Genomic DNA, 27,419 nt, shown 5'->3' on the forward strand with positions numbered 1-27,419 from the left:
GCAAAAAAGATCTCTGGAAACGCACTGTGGATGAACACAGTGGCTCCAGGTAGTATGGATGAACTCTACTCCGGTGGCGGGCGGTGCGATGGTAAAAACGAGACTATGGTATCAGGTATTCTGACCGTGAACGGTATCATAGTGTGGTTCGAGCCTTAAGTTTCAAATTGACAATTTCGTTGTTAAAAAATTGACTCTGGGTCATTCATTATACAGGCGAGAATCCGTTGTTATGTCAATATAGGCCTAAGTCGAATCGCGTTTCTTCAGAAAAACCAATAATTCCTTGGTATTCGTCCTCAATATATCAATGAAAATAATCATCTGTGCGTCAACTAATCAAACTAGGAAATACACTACTACGGTAATTAGAACTGTGCAAAACAAATTCTTTTGGTGATCGCAAATATCTAATATTTGTATTACTATTCAAACTTGTTTGATTTTCCGAGGTAATTAATCGGTTTTTATTAAAGTAAGGGCAAAATCTCTTAAGCCTTCTGAAGTCGTCGTGGCCTAACGGATAAGACGTCCGGTGCATTGGTGTTGAGCGATGCACCGGTGTTCGAATCCCGCAGGTGGGTACCAATTTTTCTAATGAAATACGTACTCAACAAATGTTCACGATTGATTTCCACGGTGAAGGAATAACATCGTGTAATAAAAATGAAACCCGCAAAATTATAATTCGCGTAATTACTGGTGGTAGGACCTCTTGTGAGTCCGCACGGGTAGGTACCACTACCCTGCCTATTTCTGCCGTGAAGCAGTAATGCGTTTCGGTTTGAAGGGTGGGGCAGCCGTTGTAACTATAATTGAGACCTTAGAACTTATATCTCAAGGTGGGTGGCGCATTTACGTTGTAGATGTCTATAGGCTCCAGTAACCACTTAACACCAGGTGGGCTGTGAGCTCGTCCACTCATCTAAGCAATAAAAAAAAAAAAAAAAAGCCGGCCCCGGGGGTATAGTCCATTGAAATGTTACATGAGCTTTGCTTTTTTAGGAGACGCAATATTATTTTTGGGACATGTGTGGGGGATCAATATTAGCTTAACCTCAGGTTTGTAGGCTTGCCACCCTTGTATCCCGGCCGCCATCTTGAAAAAAGGGGTGAAAACACTTTTTTCGCGATATCTCGGAAACTATACGTCTTACAAAAAAATTGTAATGTCATAATTTGTAGCAAACTGTTTTGCCTACAAATATGTTTATATAACTTTTTGCCCTAAATTAAAAATTAAAGAAGTTATAATTATTATCTATATATTAATACGCGAAGCAAAAACTTTGTATCCCTTTTTACAAAATTTGCACGGACGGAGGAGTATGAAATTTTCCACACTTATAGAGAATATAGAGAAGAAGTGCATAATGCTAATATTTTTTTAAAATAATGCGTAAAAGATACATTAAATCAATAAAGAAAACATTACACACACTACATACCATGTATTTGACGCACACACGCATGCATACTATTTATTGTCAAACTTTTGTTCTTGACGTCTGTTGTCAAATTGAGATTAAATATTGTTTGTCTTTGTTAATATTTTTTATAGTATAGTCTTGGCGAAATTTGTGATTATAGAAGTATAAAATACAATCATAATAGTGTACAAACTTACAATTCCAATTAATTATAGTCGAATTTCGACTACTGCGGGACCGCTAGTTATAATTAAAGGCGGGCTTGAATCTATTATATCCTGTCATTGCTTAGTAACGAAATTATCATCGTAACTATTGCTAGTAACCTCGGTGGCTATGCAAGGCTCACCGAATTTGTAAGCGAGCTCACGGGGCTCAGAATCTTTATTATATGTTATATATTCCAAAAACATAAATAAATATTTGGTTTTTTTTCTAACAATTATATATAAATTTTAATTTGGCACTACGGGTGACTCATAATTATATTACATAAAATAAAATAAAAACTAATGAAATTTCTTTAATTCCAGAAAAAAGAAAATTCTATTATTATTATAAATTTTCAAGGAAATAAATTGATTAAATCATTTTTATTATTATAATAATTTTTACCAAAAGTGCCAAAATTATAATTCATAAATAATGGATGAATTATCAATTAAACAGAAAATTGATTCGTAGAAGTAATTAATTATATTGAGCAATCTTGATAAGACAAAAAAATTTTTATTCACTTTCAAAATGAACCTAATCACCCTAAAAAATTTTGCCGCCCTGGGCACTTGCCCCGACTGTCCCTAGTGTAAATCCACCACTGTCGATGTGCATAGACGCATTGACGTCTTTAGCACCGCGTGCAATCATTACCCTAGCGACCTCTACTAAGTGCGCGGTCAAAATGGAATCGGTACAAATGTAACAGGTTCATTGAGGGTGCCGAAATCTTTAGTACTCATTCATAATACAGTAATACCCCCTATAACGCGGTAGATTGATTCCGCGTTATAGGTGTATTATCGCATAACGCGTTTTACGACCTCGTATAACGCGTTACGTGATAAATAATTCATCACGTTCAACTTTTAATATTTCTAATTATTTTTTTAAACAATATTTATAAAAGTAATATTTAACCTACACCTTTTAATACACAAATTTTATAAAATAATTTATTTTTGTAATAACACAATTGAAAAACGTGCAAAGGTACGCGAGGCTAAATATGAACTGAACTGTACAAATCATTATAAATTTCACATACATACATATGTATGTGGGAAATCCTCGCGTTATATGGGGGAATGTCCGTGTTATACGGGGGATTGAAATCGTGTAATATGAAAACGCGTTATAAGGGTACCGCGTTATAGGGGGATTACTGTACACCGCCATTATTTCCATTCCAAATTTGATTTTTTTTTATGTGTTGTCTAAGAAGGCTTCATCCGAACGTTATGCAGTATGTTTTCACATTCTATTTGCCTAAAGACTTTCCGTCAAATTATCACATCAAAGTGAAAGGAATGTAGTCCTTTCGTAATAGGCAACAGGTAGGTATGTTATTATTATATACACTATCGAAAATCGTCATGCAATATGGATGCATCAAGAATTAAATTTGTTGTAGAGTAAATTCTTTTTTGTTTTATTGCTTAGATGGGTGGACGAGCTCCCAGCTTACCTGATGCTTTGTGGTTACTGGAGCCTATAGACATATACAACGTAAATGCGCCACCCACCTTGAGATATAAGTTCTAAGGTCTCAGTATAGTTACAACGGCTGCCCCGCCCTTCAAACCGAAACGCATTACTGCTTCACGGCAGAAATAGGCGGGGTGGTGGTACCTACCCGCGCGGACTCACAAGAGATCCTACCACCAGTATTTATGCAATTTATAATTTTGCGGGTTTGATTTTTGTTACACGATGTTATTCCTTCACCGTGGAAGTCAACCGTGAACATTTGTTGAGTACGTTTTTCATTAGAAAAATTGGTACCCGCCTGCGGGATTCGAACACCGGTGCATCGCTAGATACGAATGCACCGGACGTCTAATCCTTTAGGCCACGAAGACTTCAAAATTCGATTTTGTTTTGTGTTATTAATTACAAGTGTCGATTTTATTATACATTTAACCCTGCTATGTAATATGGACGGGTAGTGGTGAAGCAAACAGTCTTGTATATAGGGCACAGGTTGAAAAAGTGTCCGCCTGTAAATAACAAGTTATTGTTGGACGGATGGAGGGAAGGAGCATCATCTTGTAAGGGGACAAGTTGAAAAAGCGTCCACCTGTAAACAGCGAGCTATGGCTCACACAGACTCCCCGAAATAGCGCTAGTGTGGCAAGTGGAAGTGAAGTAATAACGTGTAATAAAAATCAAACCCGCAAAATTATAATTTGCGTTATTACTGGTGGTAGGACCTCTTGTGAGTCCGCGCGGGTATCACCACCCTTCCAGGGGCGAGGGACTTGGAAAAGCCCCCGCCCCCTATTCGATGGACCCGAAGCGGAGGCGCGTGCGGGTGTCGGCGTGTGCCTCTGTGACGATGCACGGGGTAGCTGAACACCTCACTACCCCGAGACGAGGCCTGGACAGACTGGGCCAGCACTAGTGTGGGGCTGCGGAAGAATTTCGATTACCGCGGCCCCGCGCGCACTTGTGGGGAGATACCGGGGTGGTTTTAGCCGGTAGGAGTCCGGCACGCCCCTCCACCTTTCCCCAGGCGGAGGTAGTCCATGAGGATTTCCCCCCGAAATGTTAAAACTGTTATTAATCGTTGGTTCATTTCTGCATAGCACTAATTCAGATATATCAGACGTAACATAAGATGGGTCGGAAGTCGCCACTTGTTTAAGCTCTTCTCAAAGTGCAGTCACGTGTAGTACGCTTACACAAGCCGCCGCCATTACAGTGCGCTGGCAAAACGGCGGGAAAATATTTCATTGGAATATTTAATACAATCTTTTGGTTATTTTTAATTCTTGTATTCTTTTTGTCTGAATTTTGAATCTGAGTCTTAATCAGCGTTTTTAAATTTCTAAGTTATGAGGCTCAACGCTATTTTTTTGGTGAGTTTTTTTTTTTAAATTTCTAAACTATGAGACTCAAGATAATTTTTTTTGTTACTTTTTTTTGTAATTTTTTTTTTAAAGTTGCTTGTTATACATTCTCGTCGGTTAGTTGGCGTCAAGTGTAGCCTTGAGACGTGATGAGGTTGAAGTGTTAATGACTGTTCAGCTTGGGAGTAGTTCGTGAATTAATTCTAAATATTGGTATTTGATTGTGTTTTATTAGACTCACAATACACATCACAAGCTAAAAAGATACATAAAAATCACAAGTAAAAAGAAACAAAATTTGGCTTGCAACATAAGTTATGTGAGCATGACAAAACAAGACATAGTGCTGAATTTGTCGTAATTGTAAGGAACAACAACGTTCCTTACAATTACGACAAAACAACACGATAACGAAAACTAATCTAACTTATAATGTAAGGAAAAAAAATATATTCACAATATGATACACTAAACAATTTTTTAAAATTTTTTTTATTGCCTTTGTAGGCAGACGAGTATACGGCCCACCTGATGGTAAGTGGTCACCGTCGCTCATGGACGTCAGCAATGCCAGGGGCAGAGCCAAGCCGCTGCCTACCATATACATTACATTAACCTAACTATTACTAACGTGGTATGAACACTTGACATCAAACAGTAGTGAATTAATACGAATAAAAGCATAATAAATAAATAATAGTTAAAAAGAAAACTAGGATATTATCAAAATAACCCTTCTACTCAATATCTGTTCATAAAATATTTATAACTATTGATACCATGCACCCCACGCTTTTTTTTACAATAAAATATTTTTTTCTTAAACTATTTTTAATTCAAATTTATTAAAATTTATTTTCTATTTTTTAGTTGGGTTTTCTATAAAAGCGTATTTTTTTAGTATTTTTAAAGTTTAATTTCTTTATTATATTTTTTTGGTTTTTTAGATTTTTCCATAATTTCCTCTTTATCAGTCGGTAACTTATCCGAAAAATAGGTGATCGGCGCGCCTGGTAGTTAATTTTCCTTCTTGGTCTTGACGCAGACACCTCGGGTCTCAGGAAAACAAAAAAATCGCTACTCCTGATTATCCTAGTAAGGATAACGGATCAAACTGTTTAAAATATTGAATTGTCATCGGTCCTTAATAAGTATGCCAAATTCCGAGTTATTATGATGTTTTGAAGGGGGTCAAAATCATGTTCAAAGATTCCGTTACACACTAGTTTCTTCTTCTTTCTTTTTCTCCACCTTATCCCACTAGGTGGGGTCGGCACAGCTAATTTTTCTCTTCCATTCTCTTCTATCAGCCGTCATCTCAACACTCACTCCTCTCTCTCTCATATCGTCATTCACACACTCCTCCATGTCTTCTTCGGTCGACCTCTTCCCCCTCTACCTTGCACTACCATTTCCATACATCTCCTCCATCTCCGTTACACACTAACATACATACTAAAACATATGTATGAAGCTAAAAGCATAAAAGCGTATTAAAAAGAAAAGCGGCTCCAAAGTTCTGAGTATATATCTATTTATTGTTTACCTATATATATTTTCTTTAACAATGTACTATTAATAGTAACACCGTAACATTGTATCTTTGTCTTTTCTAGAATTTCTGTAGATTAAACGGTTGTCTGGAAGAGATCGCTTTTAGCGATAAGACCGCCTATTGTACAAAAGTATCTACCTGTTGACTTTTTTTTTAATGTAGTGTTTCAGCGTGCATTTAATTCTATTCTTTCTCTCTGTCTCTCCCTTTCTTTCTCTCCCCGTCTCTTTCTGTCTAATTAATTAATGCACATAATAAACAGTCGAATTGAGAAACTCCTCTCCTTTTTTAAAGTCCGGTTAATAATAAAAAGATCGACACTCCGATATTAGGCAATGAAACCTTAAAAATCTAATTTGCATTTCGATCTCGAGACACGTCTTCGTACGGTCAATAGTTTTTAAATTCTTTGATGATGTATATTGGCAATCAAATTATTACTTATTATTATAATAAACTAGCTGTAACCGTCCGCTTCGCTGGACATTTAAAATTAACATTATTATTTCTCACCCCCCACCAAGATTCTCATCATTAACGCTCCCACAACTGGTGTAGGGAGTCCAACACTCATATAAATATTACTCATAACCTATCCATTAAGTACATGTATTTTTTACATGGATACCAAGTTTCAAGTCAATCGGATGCATGGTTCAGTAGTTATAAAGGAACATTCGTAAAAACCACTGTAGATTTATTTTTTAGTATAGATTATAGTACCGCTGGTCTGAGGCTGTGGAAGGAAATTTACGTGAACCCTAAGTGTCGGAGTGGCAAGACGTTGCGCAGCGCAGGGATGATAGTCAAAGCTTATTGTCAGAGACCAAGACCCATTTCGGGGTCATAGCACCAGCGCAGTAGTAGTATTATAGTATTCTGGACTTACAAGAGGTCCTACCACCAGCAATGTCTGGGAGAACGCATGATGTGTCCGAAGAAGCTCATAACACGTTCCCAGCAGATGGAAGAGAGCCTTTTTCGGATGTTTAGCTCTCTTAGAATCCCTAATCGCTTGTGTCCTCGAGGGGCTATCCCAGACTGATGGCCAAACTCGTGGGCATCAGCCTCAGAGATGCTGCTAACACTGGCCCTAGCAAGAGCAGTGCTTCGTTGATTCTCCCACCGGATCGGAATCGCGGCCACAGAGCAGATTCAACGAGATACTCAGTGGGTCTTTTGATAAAGATACACATCGAATTTATCAAATAACAGAGAGACATAAATTATTCTTCATCTAAAAAAACAAAACAAAACATAAAAACATATTATGTTAATGATTGAATCAAAAGGAAAAATCATAATTTTAATGCCACCGGGTCATCGGGTTAATGGTTAATGGTTTCTGAATGTTATTACACTGTTCCAGCTCATTAATGTTTTGCGCAATGATTAGATTAAGGTGAGATTTGAACATCAGGTCCAGTCGGCAATGGTGCCTCGCACCTTAGATTACAATAGATAAAATATCTATATCATTATTAATCTATACACTAATGATGACCGAGCTTTGCTCGCTATTATTTTTTTTTTTATAAATTGTGTTTTTTAGAAATTATATTTAAATACGAATTACATATTGACAAAATGATGAAATATTCCAAGATCGTTTACTGTAGGCAGCGGCTTGGCTACGGTAGGCAGCGGCTTGGCTTACGGTAGGCAGCGGCTTGGCTCTGCCCCTGACATTGCTGAAGTCCATGGGCGACGGTAACCACTCAGCATCAGGTATGCTCGTCTGCCTACAAGAGCAATAAAAAAAAGGCATTTCTAAGTGTCTTCAGGTAGCTTAACAACGCCATCTGCTGAAATAGCTTTAGTGTTATTGTGTCTTGAAAGCAGTTAGTTAATTCCCCAATAGATGTTGGGAAGAGGCATTTAGTTGATTATCGATAAAGTTGATTATTGAAAACACGAATAAAACAGCATTTTCTGAAAATAAATCGTAGCTAGATCGATTTATCGTCCCCGAAAGCGCCTGTATACTAAATTTTATGAAAATCGTTGGAGCCGTTTCCGAGATTCAGATATTACAAGAATTGCTCGTTTAAAGATATAAGATAAGATATTGTTACGCCGCTAAAAGTAACGCAAATAAAAAAATCAATCAATAAAATGCCAACACACCGAGACACGTGAGTGAGTCTCATTTAAATTCTCAATCACGTTTCTCTGTTGTCTTAAACATTACCTATACACGCCATTAAAATGTTAACTGTCACAGTACACTAAATATTTGGACAAAAAAGAACGAAACAATTCGTAATAAAAATAAATTTACATCTATAATTTTATGTTAATCTATTCTCAAAGCGTATGTATTTGTTAATGAAACTATTCTTAGAAATATGTGTGTTTCTTTCGTGGTTTCTTTTTACGATTGTCGTTAAGGCGGCAATCTTATTGGGTTTTTTACCTACCTATTTTTTATTTAGATTTATATTTATTTTTTATTGCTTAGATGGTTGGACGAGCTCACAGCCCACCTGGTGTTAGGTGGTTACTGGAACCCATAGACATCTACAACGTAAATGCGCCACCCACCTTGAGATATAAGTTTTAAGGTCTCAGTATAGCTACAACAGCTGCTTCACGGCAGAAATAGGCAAGGCGGTGGTAACCTACCCCTCCGGACCACAAGAGTTCCTACCACCAGTATAATTTCTGGTATCCACGTGCTACAAAATAAAGATATTAACCCTTTGTGAGTTCCCATGTAGGTCACCGGTGCCCTACGCGGCGCTCTGAAGTAATTATGTCGATTTCGATTTGCCTAACTTTGCCTTCTTTTGTTTTTTATTTATGTTTTAGTCTTTTAGGATCATACTCGATTCTGTGGACCGAATGGTACATAGTCAACGTCGCCCTAAACACGTCATTTCGGATCCTCCCGTTTCATTAACGGTGCTTCTATGTACCTCAAGCACCGGCCACCTAACTAAACTAGCCCATAGACACAGCCCACTGAGTTTCTCGCCGAATCTTCTCAGCGGGTCGCGTTTCCGATCCGTTAGTAGATTCTGCGAAGCACTGCTCTTGCTGGGGTTAGTGTTAGCAAAACCTCCGGTTTGAGCCCCTAGAGCTCACCTACACGCTAGGGTAACGCTGATATAGCCTCTCAAGGCTATCAGCATAGGCAGAAAAAAAATTGTTGGGTCTCTTAGAAGTAGATTCATTCTGAGTACCTTCGAATTCGGATTTTCTAGAATTTACTAGATATTACGTCACCTTAGTAAGAAGATCGAAGACAGACATCGATATAATTACTTAAGTGCGCCGCGTAGGGCACCGGTGACCAACACGGCAGTGAACGTGTTATTTTTTTTTATTGCCCTTGTAGGCAGACGAGCATACGGCCCACCTGATGGTGAGTGGTCACCGTCGCACATGAGCTTCAGCAATGCCAGGGGCAGAGCCAAGCCGCTGCCTACCGCAACTCTCTCTCTCTTCGATCGGTCCATCACTGCTGAGGATCGTGACTCCGTCCGATTTCGTCAACCAACTGTCTTCATCGATCCCGCCCTGCAGCCCGGTGGAGTGCGTCGCTGATAGATATCCCCAGTTCCTCCGCTATATCGCCTCCGCCCGACCATCGTTTGGGACCTCTACCCCTAGGTCTTTTCCCCTCTATTTTACCGGTCACCACAAGGCGTTCCAAATTGCTGGTATCCCTACGTGCAACATGACCAAAATACCGCAATATTCTTTGTAGGCAGATTGTGGATAGACGTTGAATCATTTCTATTTTTAACTGCTTGAGAATAGATGTTGCTGCGGCGGGCCGTCCATGGTATTCGTAGCATACGTCGCCAGCACCACATCTCAAAAGCGTCGATTCTCTGCCTATCTGCAATTACAGTAACAATATTTTTTTTATTTTTTTTGTGGTATGATATACAGCGTTAATATGGATCTTAAATATTGTAAATAGACTCGTTATAGGGTCCCATTTAACCTCCTTTCGGCTTCACGGGCAGTTTTGTAATACCCTGTATATTTGTCTATATGTACAGGGTGGCCCATAAGTCCTTTGATATGAAAAAAAATTATTAAAATAAAACTAATTACATTATGAATTAAATTTTTATTTACATAAAAAGCTTAAAAAACGGGAATTATTTTTTGAAAATAACATCTCCTAAATGTAATCCGTTGCGATCACGGCACTCTTGCAAACGACGTCTAAAATTGTCGATGACTGCGCGGCACGTCACTGCTGAAATGCTTGTCATTTCTCTGCGGATGTTTTCTTTTAGGGCCTCAATTGACCGCGGGTTTGTGTCGTATACTTTAGCCTTAAGGTAGCCCCACAAAAAAAAATCCATCGGGGTCAGATCTGGACTACGTGGAGGCCAGGAAATGTCTCCTCTCTTAGAGATAACTTTGCCAGGAAAAAGTTGACGGATAACGGGCATAGCAGTGTTAGAGGTGTGAGAAGTGGCCCCATCCTGTTGAAACCACGTCCTGGCATTAAAGCCTGAAAAGTTTTGCAATTCTGGTATGAAAAACTCTTCGATCATAGCCACATATCGCTTACGAGTTGACTGTGTCGGATTTTCGCGAATAGACTGTGTCACTGTGTCTATGTTTTGTTCCGTACGTGACGTCCTTGGGCGACCCAACCGCGGTTTATCTAACGTCGAACCGGTCTCCTCGAACTTAGCAACCCAGTTCTTAATCGTTTGAAGAGTTGGAGTGTCGTCAAAGTTGTGTAAACCTTTGTGTTCTCGAAATTTACGCCGCGCAACGGTTGCCGAATTGTCGTTTTTATAAAACTCGCGCACACAAAACGCACGGTCCGCTCCGGTAAAACGCTCCATCGCGACTAAATTCCCAGAAACCGAAGTTACTCCCCACGCTTCCCCTGCACCGCTCACGCGCGCCCTGTTCGTTTTATTCAAATTTTACTTTTCAAAGGACTTATGGGCCACCCTGTATATAAAAAAGCGTGTTAAAAATGGGCCGTCATAAGACCGAGAACGGTTTTCAACATGCGGACGTACTTCAGAATCTTATATAATTTATGTATTCGTATTCATCTCTTGCTCAATATTGAAGTGGTCACATAAGGCACTTGAAGCTGTGCTTGAGGTAACTTAACAAAGACCGGAGAAGAAACATTGGGGGTTCCGTAGCGCCGAACAAAAGAAAAACAAAAATGAAAAATGAATCTTTTCAATTCTCAAAGTACACCTTGCTTTTGGTAGGACGTCTTGTGAGTCCGCATGGGTAGGTACCAAGGTACCATCGCCCTGCCTAGTTCTGCCGTGAAGCAGTAATGCATTTTGGTTTGAAGAATAGGGCAGGCGTTGTACTGTTAAAAGTGAGATCTTAGAACTTATGTCTCATGTTGTAAATGTCTATGGGCTCCGGTAACCATTTAACACCAGATAGGCTGTGAGCTCTATGGCCTATCTTCCTCTGATCCCACTAGGTGGAGTCGGCACAGTGAATTTTTCTGTTCCATTATCTTCTATCACCCGTCATCTCAGCACTCACTCCTCTCTCTCATATCGTCACACTCCATCCATGTCTTCTTCGGTCGACCTCTTCCCCCTCGACCTTGCACTACCATTTCCGTACATCTCCTAGTCACATGCATCTCCTCTCTACGCATCACATGTCCATACAACGCTAACCGTCCGCTCTTTAATTTCGTTTTCTCATTGACCTATTTATGTATTAAATAAAAGAATAAACGTCATTTTGACAGATTTCAAAGTTCTCGCTCTCGATAGGATAAGAGTTAGCTCATATTTGTATGGAATGGGATCGTTTGCCTATGTTTGCCGCTAGGGGCGCTGTTCTAACTGCATGTATCAAAGTTGCGTTAACTTTCACGCTATCGAGAACGTTAAAAAACTCGCACTAATCACACTGATAACGTTACTAGATTATTACATAAATTATAATTACTTACATATCGATTAAAAAAATATGGTAAGCGTACAATTTGGTGCACGTGAATGAAGTGAAACTTCTTTTGCGGTGGGTAGCATTGTGGGTTTCATCATTTTTCATTCTTAAATCAAATTTCTCTTGTAATAGGGAATGATGTGTATAAGAGAAACGACCTAACTCGCTTTGTCCTCTCCCTCTCTCCAGGGTCGAGTGGTTCGCGAGACGCTCTGTCTATTTTCTCACTCTCGCTCTTCATAAATTGTATCTTTTCTCTCTAGCAATACTTTTAGTATTGACGATTAAATTTTAAGTACCTTTCCGGTCACCATCCTCGTCAAACCCGCAAGGACTCGGCGAGTGAATTAACCCTCAGACAGAGTCCACTGAGTTACTCGCCGGATCTTCTCAGTGGGTCGCGTTTCCGTTCCGGTGGTAGATTCTGCGAAGCACTGCTCTTTCTAGGGCCAGCGTTAGCAACACTCCCGGTTTGAGCCCCGTGAGCTCACCTACACGTCAAGGAGAAGCTGAAATAGCCTCTCCAGGCTATCAGCATAGATACAAAAAAAAGGCATCTTGTTGGCGCCAATTTCCGATGAAAGTGCGCCACGAAAGAAATCTGACAAATACCCGAGAACCATACTAATAATAATTTGAAAACAAATCATGGACGACTCGACGCGGTCTAGAAAAACATACGAAAAGCTTTCTCTATGTAATGCGCATTAAAGTTCATTTTAGGTTACACAATCAAATCACTAAACGACTATTTGAAAAAACATACTTCTGTGCGAGGTCCTAATGAAATTTTATTTCAAACTAGCGACCCGCCCTCGCTTCGCATCAGAAACTTTAAATTTAATTATTGATAGGCGAAGCCCGCCATGTTGCGCGCGGTACGACAATAACTGCGGGTGACACCGCGGGGCGAAGCTAGTCTAAAAAAGTAGCCTAAGTTACTCCTTATATCATCAGCTACCTGTTAGTGAAAGTCTCATCAAAATCGGTCCTGCCGTTCCAGAGATTAGCCGGAACAAACAGACAGACAGACAGACAAAAATTGTAAAAAATATTATTTTGGTGTACGTACCGTATATATTTTCATATGCATGTAGTAAAAAGCGGTTATTTCAATATTACAAACAGACACTCCAGTTTTATTTATATGTGTAGATTATGCGATATTAAATATTTCTGTTTTTTTTTCTTTCAAATAATCTAAATCGATTTTCAAGTAATCTCTCTATTCATCATATGTATTTAAACAAGCCATCCTAACATCCCTAATGTTTGTCTCAATTGTTAGAATCAATTAGCATTTATTACATACACCGTTAGTACCATTATCCGACCTTGTTGCTTGAGTGGATGTTAAACACTTATAGGCAATGTGCCATTCTCCTAACCTAATTTTCAACGGAAGTAGCGGTTCTAAGCGGCCATATGACTTCCAATATGTATATAATTACATCGAAGGATTTTATGTACACATACTGAGTCTCTCGCTGGTGTGTTTAGTGCGAGTTTTTTAACGTTCTCGATAGCGTAAAAGTTTGCGATAGGGCGGTATCGCCATCTTGTTTAAATGGCGCCTTTTTTTTTTTCTTCGCAGTTCATGGCAGCGGCGTCCTTGGGTCAATGTCAACGGCACAGCCAGATAATTCGAGATGACATTGACGGTCCGAACCCGGATGGCTCTTACAAATGGGCAATCGAAACAGGTATAATCCCGGTTTTTTTTTTTTTCTTTTTTTTTTCCTACCTATGCTGATAGCCTTGAGAGGCTATTTCAGCTTCGCCCTAACGTTAGTAGGTGAGCTCGCGGGGCTCAACCGGAGAGTTGCTAACACTGACCCTAGCAAGAGCAGTGCTTCGCAGAATCTACCACCGGATCGGAAACGCGACCCACTGAGAAGATCCGGCGAGAAACTCAGTGGGCTGTGTCTATGGGTTAGTTCGCTCGTCGAGCCCTTCGTCGCAAGCGACGGGTTCGACGAGGACGGTGACCGGTGCTTGTGGTGCCTAAAAGCACCGTTAATGGATCGGGAGGATCCGTAATGACGTGCTTTGGGCGACGTCGACGGTTTACCATTCGGTCTACTGGGTCGGGTATGTAATTTCCAGCGGCTACGATGAGAGGGTTCTCATGTCGTGCCGCCTTCTCAAAATTTTGCCAAAACGAGCATAAATACGTTTTTATCGCTTAAACGGGTGTTCGTTCATCCTGTCCGCCTAGTGTTAAGTGGTTACCGGAGCCAACGTGAACGCATACAACCCATACAAGCTTACGCTATTACGGTAGGCAGCAGCTTGGCTCGGTCCCTTCCGTTGCTGAAGTCCATAAGTGAAGGTAACCACTCACCATCATGCTCGTCTACCTACAAGGGCAATAAAATAAGTAAATTGCTATTTAAAAATTATTGTACTTGTGCTATTTAAAATTTTTGCAAGCCTGATTTTGATTACACGACGTTATTCCGTGAACATGAATTGAATAGGTCATGATTCATTAAAAAAAAAGTTAAAAAAAATGGGGCCGTCCCCCGGATTCGAACTTAGGCACAGTCGCGTCACTCAATACTACACCTCGACACCGGCCGTCTTATCATTTAGGCCGCGACCAATTTGAAGAGCCGTCCAAAATTAAATAGGTAGTCGCATATTTTGCATTTGTCTCTCTAAATTCTTTAAAATCTCTTCAAATTCTCCGTCTTCGAAAACTGTTTTCGATTATAAAAAAAAACATAAAAATTAAGCGTCACCAATTAATTTCAAACGTTACCTTACACTGCTCCGCGAACAAAGCGAATCAGCTTTTAATCAAATTTGTATGGAGTTGGAACAGCTTCCCTTCGTTTACCGCTAAACAGACAGCAGCAGCAGCGTTATAATAGTCATTGTAAAAAATTCATATTTAAAAAAATAATAATCTAATATTAAAAAATAAATAAATAGTAATTTCATATTAAAAAAAAAAAAAAAACATGCCCGCTGAGTTTCTTGCCAATTCTTCTCAGGACGGAGGCTAGTTCTTGTGAATTGGCGGTAGTTCTTTTGACGTTCAACAAGTATGTACTTCCATTTATGTTGAATAAAATTTTTTTGATTTGATTTGATTTGATTTGATTTCAAATCCATACAAATTTGAGTTAACTTTTACGTGATCGAGAATTCAAATCAAATTTGTATGGAGTTGGAACAGCTTCCCTTCGTTTACCGCTAGGAGCGCTGTTTCAAATCCATACAAATTTGAGTTAACTTTTACGTGATCGAGAATTCAAATCAAATTTGTATGGAGTTGGAACAGCTTCCCTTCGTTTACCGCTAGGAGCGCTGTTTCAAATCCATACAAATTTGAGTTAACTTTTACGTGATCGAGAATTCAAAAAAACTCGCACTAAGCCTTAAGCACATTGGTCGGATCTTGATGCAATTTAAAGACGGACCTCACGAGAAGCACTGCTGGTAGGACCTCTTGTGAGTCTACTGGTGGTAGGACCTCTTGTGAGTCCGCGCGGGTAGGTACCCTGCCTATTTCTGCCGTGAAGCAGTAATGCAGTAATTTGAAGGGCGGGGTAGCCGTTGTGACTCTACTGAGACGTTATAACTTATGTCTCATGGTGGGTGGCGCATTTACGTTGTAGATGTCTATGGGCTCTAGTAATCACTTTACACCAGGTGAGCTCGTCCACACATTTAAGCAATAAAAAAAAAACAATAGTACATTGTGCACATACTATTTTTTCTCCTACCAGGCCGAAAGTTTGTGGAGTATCGAGCCCTGGTCCAGGGGCGAAGCCCTGGCCGGGGTAGGGGGGGTGGAGCCCCCCCCGTACTCATAAAAAAAACAATAATTTAATTTTTAAATAAACTACTACTAATTCAATAAGAACTGTCCGATGAACTCATCTTTGTTTAATACTTCACTATTCAATTTTGTAGCCTTTTGTTTATTTCACTTTTACCCTAAACACAATATTGCATATTACCCGAGCACAACAATGGCGAAGAATTTTAGGTGCGTGAGAGCAGACGTAGACACTAACGCGCATGCGCACTTGTCAGTATCAAGGGAGAAAAAGTTAAACTTTCTTCCGCGTAAAGCGGGAGGAAAACCGAACTTTCGGCGTAGGTAGGAGAAAAAAAAAGACTCATCAAAACTCACCACCGCTCACAACGATAAAAGCTCTCGAGGCAACAAGACACAAGATATACAGTAGAACCACATTATTTTTCGAAGTCCGTGAAAAATAAACTTTGCCCATACAGATGAGGGTATCTACCATGAGCAGCGAGGGTCGGTGCAAGAAGACACCGGATTGGCCGTGAAGGGGCAGTATCAATACGTCGCTCCCGACGGGCAGGTAAGTCGTACTTATTTAAGTAATAAACTTATTTAAGTAACTGCTATTTAGCAGTTCTTGCCCAAAGTTGATCGTGACAGATCATGACCTTGTACAAAAATATTACATCTATAAACACTACCTATGCGTCTAAAATTTAAACTAGCATTGTAGAGATAATACACACAAAAAAGTGAAAGTGAATACTAAATTATTCTTAGCGTTCATAGAAGTATTTAGAAGTTTAAGAAACGATTATTGCACATTTATGTTCATAATATGTGACATTTTGTTCTGCACAAACGTTTTGTTACATGATTTGAGAAAAAAAAAACAAAAAAATGTTTAAAAAATGTAATGATGATTTAAAGTACTCTTAAATATTTATGGTTTGTACTTAATGACGCTTATAGAAATCTTAGACATTTTTACAAAATAGTTATAGTTTTATTTCATATCTAATTTAATTGTAATATAAAATAAAATACCCGTTTTTCCCCCAAGCTATTTGCTGGTAGCCTAAGAAGCTATTCTAGCTACACTATGTCTGGTAGGTGAGCTCACGGTGCTAAATCTGAAAGGGATTTTCTAACCCTAGCAAGAGCAGTGCTTCGCAGAATCTACCACCGGATCGGAAACGGGACCCACTGAGAAGATCCGGCGAGAAACTTAGTGGGCTGTGTCTATGGGCTAGTTCGCTCGTCGAACTGACGATGACTCGTAATTTATGAGCCTAAAAGCACCGAAACTGGATCCTGGTTATCCGACAATGTTTCGGGCGACGCGACGGCGGATTTACGTTGCCCCATCGCCTGAGTTGGATGTGTAATTAGGGGCGGCCACGTTAAGAGGGTTTTCGTGTCGCGCCGCTCTTTCGAAATAGCGTTCTAACGCTTTCATTAAATACATACGAATCGGTTCTAACTGTCCCCGGGCTCTATCCAAGTTAGAAAGAGGATTAGCTGGTATTGGCAGAACGTATCAGGCGAATTGTTTGCTTTTAAAGAGTAAAGAGTAAAGTTAATTTTATTAAATATAACGGCTGTCCCACCCTTCAAATCGAAACGCATTTTTTTATTGCTTAGATGGGTGGACGAGCTTACAGCCCACCTGGTGTTAAGTGGTTACTGGAGCTCATAGACATCTGCGACGTAAATGCGCCACTCACCTTGAGATATAAGTTTTAAGGTCTCAAGTATAGTTACAACGGCTGCCCCACCCTTCAAACCGAAACGCATTACTGCTTAAGGGCAGAAATAGACGGGGTGGTGGTACCTACCCGCGCGGAATCACAAGAGGTCTTACCTCCAGTAAAGAAGAGGTCCTACCACTAGTAAACTGCTTAAGGGCAGAAATAGTAGTGGTACCTATCCGTCCGGGCTCACAAGGCGTCCTACCACCAGCAAAATGTCTAAAGATCCAGTTTTAATCTCTTCCAATGCCCTTCGTGTTCACAGGTGATCAACGTGCTGTACAGTGCTGACGAGAATGGGTTTCAAGCGAGCGGCGCTCACCTGCCGACACCCCCACCAGTCCCGCCGGCCATACAGAAAATCATTGACTACCTCAACAGCCATCCGACAGAGCCGACTCGGATATAAATAAAAAACGTGCCCCGCCGAATCCGTGTGCGCGCATTCGAGAACATTCCTTCATTTTTACGCGCTCTTTTCTCCGTCAGATTATTTTTCTTTAATTTTTGGTTCCGGCACGGTTTGTGTATTAGCCAGCGTCAAGTAATAAGATTTTTATAATTCGCCGTTTTAATTATTTACAGTTTATGAATAATAATAAAAACTAAGGAAACTAGTCGTGACATAACGTAAATCATTAAAAACGAATTAAATTTACAAATGAGATGATATGTGATTAAATATAATCTCATTAAAATGGTGGTCATTTAATAAATACTTTTTGGAGGTTTCCGAGAAGCTAAGTCCAGCGGCTTTGTTTCATTTTCATACAATTGTGCACTTTCACACATTCTAAACAGTTAATAAGCCACAGTTATTCATTTAAGCCCGAAGAAACACTAAATAGACAAAATAAAACAATTCACACAACTTCGTACCTCGCATTCCCGCTAAAAAGTCGTCAGATTCTTTAATTTTGACAGTTGACAGTTTGACAGTTTGACACCGAATTTGACAGTTATATCAAAATCACAGACTATAGTTTATTAGGGCTATGTTCCGATTAAGGAGTGTAGAGGTAAGGAAAACCGTTTCATATTAGAAAAGCTTGAAAAAGTGTCCCACTTTCAGCACTAAATAACAGCTCAAAAATCCTCCAGAATGGCGCTATCATAGCCACAGGGTATGATATGAATTGAGCAGTTGCTTACTGATTGAAGTATGCTGAGTTAGGAAATTTAATATATTTAATGATGAGTAGTTTGTGACAGTGTAATATACAAGACCTCACATGTTTACGTAGTCCCAAACTAATTTCGTCGATATAACCTAAAATTATTGCTGTGGTAAAACGTGGAGACATCGATTGCATTTTCTTATCAGCTTAAAATAAAATACTTTTTGTGATTTTGTAGCACTTACAGTTCTTTCGTCCTCTTTTATTTCTCTATCTTATTCTAATAACTTTCGGCGCCGTTTTTAAGATTTACCCGGTTGCTACTGTAGCACCACCCTTAAAGGACACTTTTTCACACACAGAGACAGTTCTCCTTACCTCTACCCTCCATACTTTTTACGCGCTCTTTTCTCCGTCAGATTCTTCTTCTTTAAATTTTGGCTTCGGCACAGTTTGTGTATTAGCCAGCGTCAAGTAATAAGATTTTTATAATTCGTCGTTTTAATTATTTACAGTTTATGAATAATAATAAAAACTAAGGAAACTAATCGCGACATAACGTAAATGATTAAAAACGAGTTAAATGTACAAATTGAGATGTGATGAAATATAATCTCCTTAAAATGGTGGTCATTTAATAAAGAGTTTTTAGGGGATCCCAAGAAGCTAACTCCAGCAGCTTTGTTTCATTTTCTCACAATTGTGCACTTTCACGGATTCTAAACAGTTAATAAAGCACCGTTATTACACATTTAAACTTCGTTCCTCACGTTCCCGCCAAAAAGTCGTCAGATTCTTTAATGGAACTTGACCCGAATTTGACAGCTGTGTCAAAATCACAGACTATAGTTTATTAAGGCTATGTTCGATATGCATTGCGGGCAGGTAGACTCACTGAATTTGGCCCCACTTTTTACATTCGAACATTAACGAACAAACGACGAACAAATAATTAAAAATTAAAAAATCCCAAAATCAAAAAAAGAGAGGTCAAATTCCGTGAGCCGGGCAGGTATGACGTCAGGTATATTAGGTATACTGCGAAGCTGTTCCTTACGGACAACAGTACAATAAACTGTCATGTTTTACAGTACAATAAAATGTCACGTTAACTTGGCGTTGTTTTCAAAAAATGTTGTTTTTAATTTAGTTAGATCAATAAAATTGGATATTATTCAAGTTATTATCAGTTGAATTGATCGCCTATAAACGTAACAATACCTTTTAGTAATAGAAAATATTGTTTTTCAATCAATTTAATGTATGTACCTTATAAACGAATTATTGAAATGAGGCTGTGCACGATAAAAGTGATCACGTGATCACCTTACTTCGGAAACACCTGCAGTGATCACAGTAGAAAAATGGCGACTATTTATGACGTCATATATTTCTATAAGATACTGCGACTGTATTCAGTCAGTCAGTCCACAATGGAATGAATTTCTTCCCAGTGAGAGCACTGAACAGTGCTCGCAGCGTATATTGGAACGTAGCCTGAATGTAGTGACATACGCGTGACAGTTGACAGTGACATTTCTTTGCGATCCGTTAGTATGACTAAGGAAGTAATGGCCTAAAGGTCTAGATACCGGGCCATAAACTCAAAAAAAAAAGGTCTTGAAAATAGTACCATACTAATATTCAAACTTATAATTTTAATTAATTATAGTCGAATTTCGACTACTGAGGGTCTACTATAGTAGAATTATTTTGTCCGTGCAGTTTGGGTCATAAAAAATCGGAGCGGTGAAGCGAGTATTTCTCTCTCTCTTCCACTCACGAGCCTTATGGACGGACATAGTGATGCGCATTGTTGTTGTCGATAAGCGTTATCGATAGTGTATTTAGTTTTGTCATTTTGTGGATTAGTGATAAAAATGAAAGAAAAAATCACTAATCGAACAATTACACCACATATCGTCGCAGCAAGTTAACGAGAACGGCAGAAATTAACACTTTGTAACTTTTCGGGATCTATTCTTATTTCAGTGAAAAATTTTAACACATTGTTGATAACAACACGTGCAAATATTATTTTAAATAAATTCTCCCGTTTTTATACAAAACAAAGGAGTAGCCATTGTGTCACTAAAGAAATTCAGAGAACGAAAACACATTTCTCTTTGACATAATGTACTATAACTTGCAGGTAAGTACAATTGACTCATAACATAACAATGTCTTACCACCCTTCGTATACCACCCCGCCGCCGTGTACCTGCCTTCGATGACTCATTTGTTTTTTTTCGATAAATGGCGTTGCACCCGCGCAACATGTTCACCGCTCAAGCCGGGCTACGTTTTATGACCCAAGCTGCACGGACAAAATAATTCTACTATACGAGGGCTGCACTGAAAGTATCGGGAATGGAATATTTCCACTGTTCCTGTCATATTAAAATCTTTTTAATTGAAAACTCCTTGGTTTTAAAAATCGAATATCATTTATTTATTTAAAAAAAGATTCTCGGTCTTGTCACGAGGTTTTGTCAAACTTGTTTAGTCGTTGAGAAAATGGAATTGACTCGAGAAAATTCAAGAGCGATGATTTATTATGACTTTCGAAGTGGTTTAACACAAAAACAGTGTGTTGACCGGATGATTTCTGCATTTGGTGATGAAGCCCCATCCGAAACCACAATTTATCGCTGGTTTGCTGAGTTTCAACGTGGACGTGTCAAGCTCAGTGATGATCCCCGTCAAGGTTGTCCAAAAACTGCAGTCACCCAAGAAAACGTTGATGCTGTGCGTAAGTTGATTGAGGAAGATCGACATGTGACATACCGCGAAATTCAGGCAACTTTAGACATTGGCATGAGTCAAATACAAATAATCTTGCATGAACAATTAGGTATAAAAAAGTTGTTTTCCCGATGGATACCGCATTCGCTCTGTGAAGAGCAAAAAGCGGCTCGCGTTACTTGGTGCGTCAGAACTCTCGAAAGATTCCACGCAGGATCCTCAAATGCTGTATACGTGTACGAACCCGAAACAAAAAACCAGTCACGAGTTTGGGTGTTCGAAAATGAGTTAAAGCCAACAAAAATTGTTCGTTCACGGAGTGTTACAAAAAAAATGGTGGCCACGTTTGTCTCCAAAACCGGCCATGTTACGACTATTCCTCTCGAGGGACAAAGAACGGTTAATGCAGAATGGTATGCTAGCATTTGTTTGCCACAGGTCGTTTCTGAACTCCGTAAAGAGAACTGCAACCGCCGCATCATCCTCCATCACGACAATGCGAGTTCTCACACCGCGCACAGAACAAAAGAGTTTTTAGAGCAAGAAAACATAGAATTATTAGACCATCCGCCGTACAGCCCCGACCTAAGCCCTAATGATTTCTATACTTTCCCTAAAATAAAGAATAAATTGCGTGGACAGAGATTTTCATCACCTGAAGAAGCTGTGGACGCCTACAAAACGGCCATTTTGGAGAACCCAACTTCCGAATGGAATGGTTGCTTCAATGATTGGTTCCATCGTATGGAAAAATGTGTCAAATTTCGCGGAGAATACTTCGAAAAGCAATAAATACATTTTTAAATAGTAATGTTGTGTCGCTTCGTTAATTCCCGAAATTTTCAGTGCCGCCTATGTAGTATTAGTTACTTTGTCAATCTAAGTAACGAGTAATGCATTGTGAAAACATTTCGCTATCTCTTTCGCACGCCCGTACTTTATAGCGGTTACCTCAAGAACCTCATTACCTACTCTGGGTTTTGGAATTGCCAATACAAAAAATAATAATCTAAATCAGTCATTTCTGATGGAATTCATATTAATCAGAAGAGTTTTGAAACTTCAGTGTATGTATGCGTTAAAATAAATATGATTAATAAGTTTTTTGGTGTTTTTTTTTCATTGCTTCGATGCGTGGATGTCCATCTGGTGTTATGTGGTTACCGGAGCCCATGGACATTTACAATGTAAATGCCGCCACCCACCTTGAGATATGAGTTTTAATGTCTCAGATTTTAGAGTACTACAGCTGCCCCGCCCTTTAAACCAAAACGCATTCCTGCTTCACGGCAGAAATAGGCAGGATGGTGGTACCTACCCGTGCGGGCTCACAAAATGTCCTACAAGCAGTCTCGCCGCATCTTCTCAGTGGGTCGCGATTACGATCCGGTGGCAAATTGCCCTTGCTAGGGCTAATGATGTTCGGTAAAACTATTATAACCCATCGCGGCTCCTAGATTAAGTAGGCAATATATATTGAGAAAGTTGCTGATTTGCTTCAGGTTTCTTGTTAACTGTCTTTAATTTTACAATATCTAGCTCTAATGCAGTGTTTGATATGTACTTCGTATATCGCGACCCGCTCCGCTCACAGTAGTAATAAACCAGCTGTTATTACGTACGGTCGTTTCATTGCCCCTAAGTTCCGATACAACAACTGGCGACGAATTACCCACAAGTGCATATTATATATTAAAAAAAAATATATAGCTCAACTTATGGGAAACATATCTGAGTTTGATTATAAAACCCAAGAAACAACCGTATTTTGCCGCCATTTTTCTTTCTTTCTCGGCTCCTACTGTTTTCGCCGTATCGTCAACAGATGGCGTAAGATGGCGAAAAGAACTAACACGAAAAGGAAGTACCAACAAAATACGACTTATTATCCAAAAAGTAAAAAGTATCTCAATGATTTATAATATAATTTTACTCGACAGTAAACACAAGCGTGTACACGTAAATATTATTTTGCGAACAAAATGATTTTTCCGCTGCACTATGTTCCTGAAATAGGAAAAAGTCACTTTAGATTTCAATAGATAAACAAAATATTCGTTAATGAATAAAATAAAATAAAATAAAACCGTTAAAGAGTTATAACCCTGCCTATTTCTGCCGTGAAGCAGTAATGCGTTTCGGTTTGAAGGGCGGGGCAGCTGTTACATTGTAAAAACTAAGACTTTTGAACTCATATCCTAAGGTAGGTGACGGCATTAATGTTGTAGATGTCTATGGGCTCCGGTAACCGCTTAACATCAGATGGGCCGTCAACTCGACCAAAACTAAGCAACAATAATAATAATAAATAAATTCACTGGAAGATAGTCGAAACTAATCACCAATAGTCCAAACATTAATATAACGTTAAAATAATAAAATGAACTAATCTATTGATGTTGATTTTAAGGGAAAAATCGTCCATAATACCACCCCCCCCCCAACCCCCCAACACCCCGCCCCCGTCAAAAACTTCCTTACTGCTACTATCTTCGCCGATTCGAGCCTTGAGCTCCGTGGGGTGGGGGAACCTCCCTTTCTTGCCACCAAGTAAAGAGAAATGTTCCGACCGCCACAACCGCCATCGCGCCTAGTGCTATAGCATTAGCCTGAAAAATAAATAAAAATGAAAGAGACAAAAAAAATACTTGATACTCCTAGATTGCTTATATAAATACTAGCTTCTGCCCGCGACTTTGTCCGCCCCATACCCTGGGCCAGGAAGGTCAAGTACCTGGGCGTTACCCTGGATGCATCGATGACATTCCGCCCGCATATAAAATCAGTCCGTGACCGTGCCACGTTTATTCTCGGTAGACTCTACCCCATGATCTGTAAGCGGAGTAAAATGTCCCTTCGGAACAAGGTGACACTTTACAAAACTTGCATAAGGCCCGTCATGACTTACACGAGTGTGGTGTTCGCTCACGCGGCCCGCACACACATAGACACCCTCCAATCCCTACAATCCCGCTTTTGCAGGTTAGCTGTCGGGGCTCCGTGGTTCGTGAGGAACGTTGACCTACACGACGACCTGGGCCTCGAATCAATTCGGAAATACATGAAGTCAGCGTCGGAACGATACTTCGATAAGGCTATGCGTCATGATAATCGCCTTATCGTTGCCGCCGCTGACTACTCCCCGAATCCTGATCATGCAGGAGCCAGTCACCGTCGACGCCCTAGACACGTCCTTACGGATCCATCAGATCCAATAACCTTTGCATTAGATGCCTTCAGCTCTAATACTAGGGGCAGGCTTAGGGACCCCGGTAACCGTACTCGTCGAACTCGACAAAGAGGTCGACGTGCAACCTAACCCATGCATCAGCCCGCTGAGTTTCTCGCCGGATCTTCTCAGCGGGTCGCGATTCCGATCCGGTAGTAGATTCATTCGCGAAACAATTGCTCTTGAGTTGTTAGGTCTCCTTCGGAGGCGCTCGGGCAGTTGTTAGCAAATCCCACCCCTCTTGGCTGAGCCTTTGCTCGCCCACCTGTCCTGGTGAAACTGGAAAGGCCTTCGGGCCACCAGTAAAGTTTCAATCATAAAAAAAAAAAAAGACTGTCCGCGTGGAATAGTTACTTTGATATAGCGCATAAATTTTACCCACCTCTTCATTTACGTAGGAAGTGAAAATATTTTTGAGTAATAGAATGTTAAGGAGTTATTTAAGGTACGGAAATCGCGCTTTTTAGCCGACTTGCATTGGTCTTAGCGTGATGTTAAGCAGCCTGTAGCCTTCCTCAATAAATCGGCTATCTAACACTGAAATAATTTTTCAAATAGGCCCAGTAGTTCCTGAGATTAGCGCGTTCAAATAAACAAACTCTTCAGCTTTATACTCGTAATATTGAAGTGAAACTTCTAATGCGACTTCCAACAAGGTTGTGTTAAACATTTAACGCTACCATGGAATAGAAAGAGACAGAGCGAGAGTGAATGCGTGTCACTCGAGCGCATGCGCGTACCTAGTATACCTGTTACAGGCCAGCGCGAGCGTTAGCAATGAGTAGCGTCTAATATTTTAATGAAGTATTTAAATATATATATATATATATATATATATATGTCGGAGACGATAATAATATGTCGGTCATTAGTTTTGTAGCTAAACGAAACGCAACACGATTCCCGACAGATGGCAGCACAATTGCGCTGTCGTCGGAACTCGGCTAACTTAATGCTACGACAGAGCTTAGCCGATGGAGGCGCGTAGACGCCATCACATGATCACACTTACTAACCAGCATTCTTGAAGTTTTGGTATGAAGGGTGGGGCAGCCGTTTTAAGTATACTTGAGACCTTAGAACTTATGTCTCAAGGTGGGTGGTGCAATTAGATTGTAGATGTCTATGGGCTCCAGTAACCACTTAACGCCAGGTGGGCTGTGAGCTCGTCCACCCATCTAAGCAATAAAAAAAAATACAAATTTATCTGGGTCATTGCACTTTTTCGCATTAATAATACATACGAGCCAAATTATCATTTTCGATAATTCTGATATTGAGCTATCTTATCTGTATAATCTTGGATTGATTTGACAAAAGAAGCAGCTATATATTATGAATAAAAAATGGATTTAGTCTTTCAAAACTTTGCCGAATATTCATGTTAGCATTGTCTGGGTATACAGATAAACGGTTAAGTGTCACTAGATAGAATATGGCGGCTGGATACCAGTCGTGTTGGTGGCCCAGAGCCCCGGGACCTCGCCTCTAGTTAAATAACAAACGTACCGAAACGATTTTGCCAATTGCGAGAAGCTCTTACCACAGGAGGATATCTCCGGGTCGCGGTAGGGGACTGCCTTCAAGGATATCTACTGATGCCTATTCGCTGGTAGCCTAAGAGGCTATTAGAACTACGCCCGGACGGGTAGGTGAGCTCACGGGCTCAACCTGAGAGAATTTGTTAATACTAGCCCTTTAGCAAGGGCAGTTTTTTTTACCTACCTAAGCTGATGGTCTTGAGAGATCATTTCAGCGTAAACTTAACTAGTAGGTAGCTCACGGGGCTCAAACCTGACGACGTTGCTAACACTGACCCTAGCAGTACTTCGCAGAATCTACCACCGGATCGGAAACGCGACCCACTGAGAAGATCCGGCGAGAAACTCAGTGGGCTGTGTCTGTGTGTTAATTTTCAGGACGAACCCTTCGTCATAAAAATCATACCCGCCAAAATTATTATTTGAGTATATAATTACTAGTGTGAGTCCGCAAGAGTAGGTACCAGCAATCCCCCCCCCACCCCTCGATTTGTATGGATTATCCTGCGTTAAAAAAAAACAAAAAGGTACCACCACTCTGCCTCTTTCTGTCGTGAAGCAATAACACGTGTCGGTTGAAGGGTAGGGCAGTTATTGTACTGTAAAAACTCATGCCTCAAGGTGGGCGGCGGCATTTACGTTGATGATGTCAACGGGTCCCGCTAGTCACTTAACAGCTGGTTGGTCGTGAACGCGTTCACTCTAAGCAATAAAAAATATACTTATAAAATTACACATGCTCAGCTAATTAGACCTGTTCGTAAATATATATATATAAAATTACACGTAATATTCAGATAATTATATTAGACCTATTTATTCGTTTTAATTGTTTATTATTAAAAGGAAATGATTAAACTCACAGCGGATGTGTTGCTGCCCTGCGAATTGGAATTCTTGGTCATCGCAAAATGGCGATTTATTTGTGGCAACGGAAAAACGATTGTGATGGAATACTTCAATGCACGATACAGATTGAAAACGAGACAAAACTAGCTTGCCGTTTCACAATTCAATGTCATTCGCCGCCATAATTTGTTGTCTGACTGAAAGGAATTTACGTAATTCCCCGAACAAAATATACGTTTGATCTATAAGCGCGTTCCGTTTATGTTTTTAATATATCACTATGCGCATACCTAATGTTATTTCTTGAAAACAATAAGTTTCGTATGTGGCAAATAAAAATCTAAAACAAAGTGAAATTGATAATTGACATGTTGATGAAATGACATGTAAAAACGTATTCTTGTATTTTGAAAAATTATATTGAAATAATTATTTTCTTCGTATAAAGAAA

At 39.8% G+C, this 27,419-nt stretch overlaps 1 protein-coding gene and 2 long non-coding RNA genes across 3 annotated transcripts in view; 2 read left to right on the forward strand and 1 right to left on the reverse strand.

Annotated features, from left to right (window-relative positions):
- Nucleotides 1-27,419, forward strand: part of LOC149500060 (uncharacterized) — a 255,500-nt gene that overhangs the window by 209,623 nt on the left and 18,458 nt on the right. The gene's annotated exons all lie outside the window — the stretch shown is intronic.
- On the forward strand, nucleotides 4,273-19,279 carry LOC114243474 (endocuticle structural glycoprotein ABD-4). Its single transcript, XM_028174981.2, has 4 exons — nucleotides 4,273-4,507; nucleotides 13,564-13,672; nucleotides 16,221-16,315; nucleotides 17,752-19,279. The coding sequence occupies exons 1-4, from the start codon at nucleotides 4,484-4,486 to the stop codon at nucleotides 17,893-17,895; spliced, it is 372 nt and encodes a 123-aa protein (XP_028030782.1). The 5' UTR covers nucleotides 4,273-4,483; the 3' UTR covers nucleotides 17,896-19,279.
- Nucleotides 23,262-27,166, reverse strand: LOC114243445 (uncharacterized). Its single transcript, XR_003624694.2, has 3 exons — nucleotides 26,983-27,166; nucleotides 23,831-23,958; nucleotides 23,262-23,356 (listed from the first exon to the last, which is right to left on the reverse strand). It is a non-coding gene; the product is annotated as an uncharacterized LOC114243445 (long non-coding RNA).

The sequence above is a fragment of the Bombyx mandarina genome, chromosome 24 (assembly GCF_030267445.1).
Source record: "Bombyx mandarina strain Sakado chromosome 24, ASM3026744v2".
Classification (NCBI taxonomy): domain Eukaryota; kingdom Metazoa; phylum Arthropoda; class Insecta; order Lepidoptera; family Bombycidae; genus Bombyx; species Bombyx mandarina.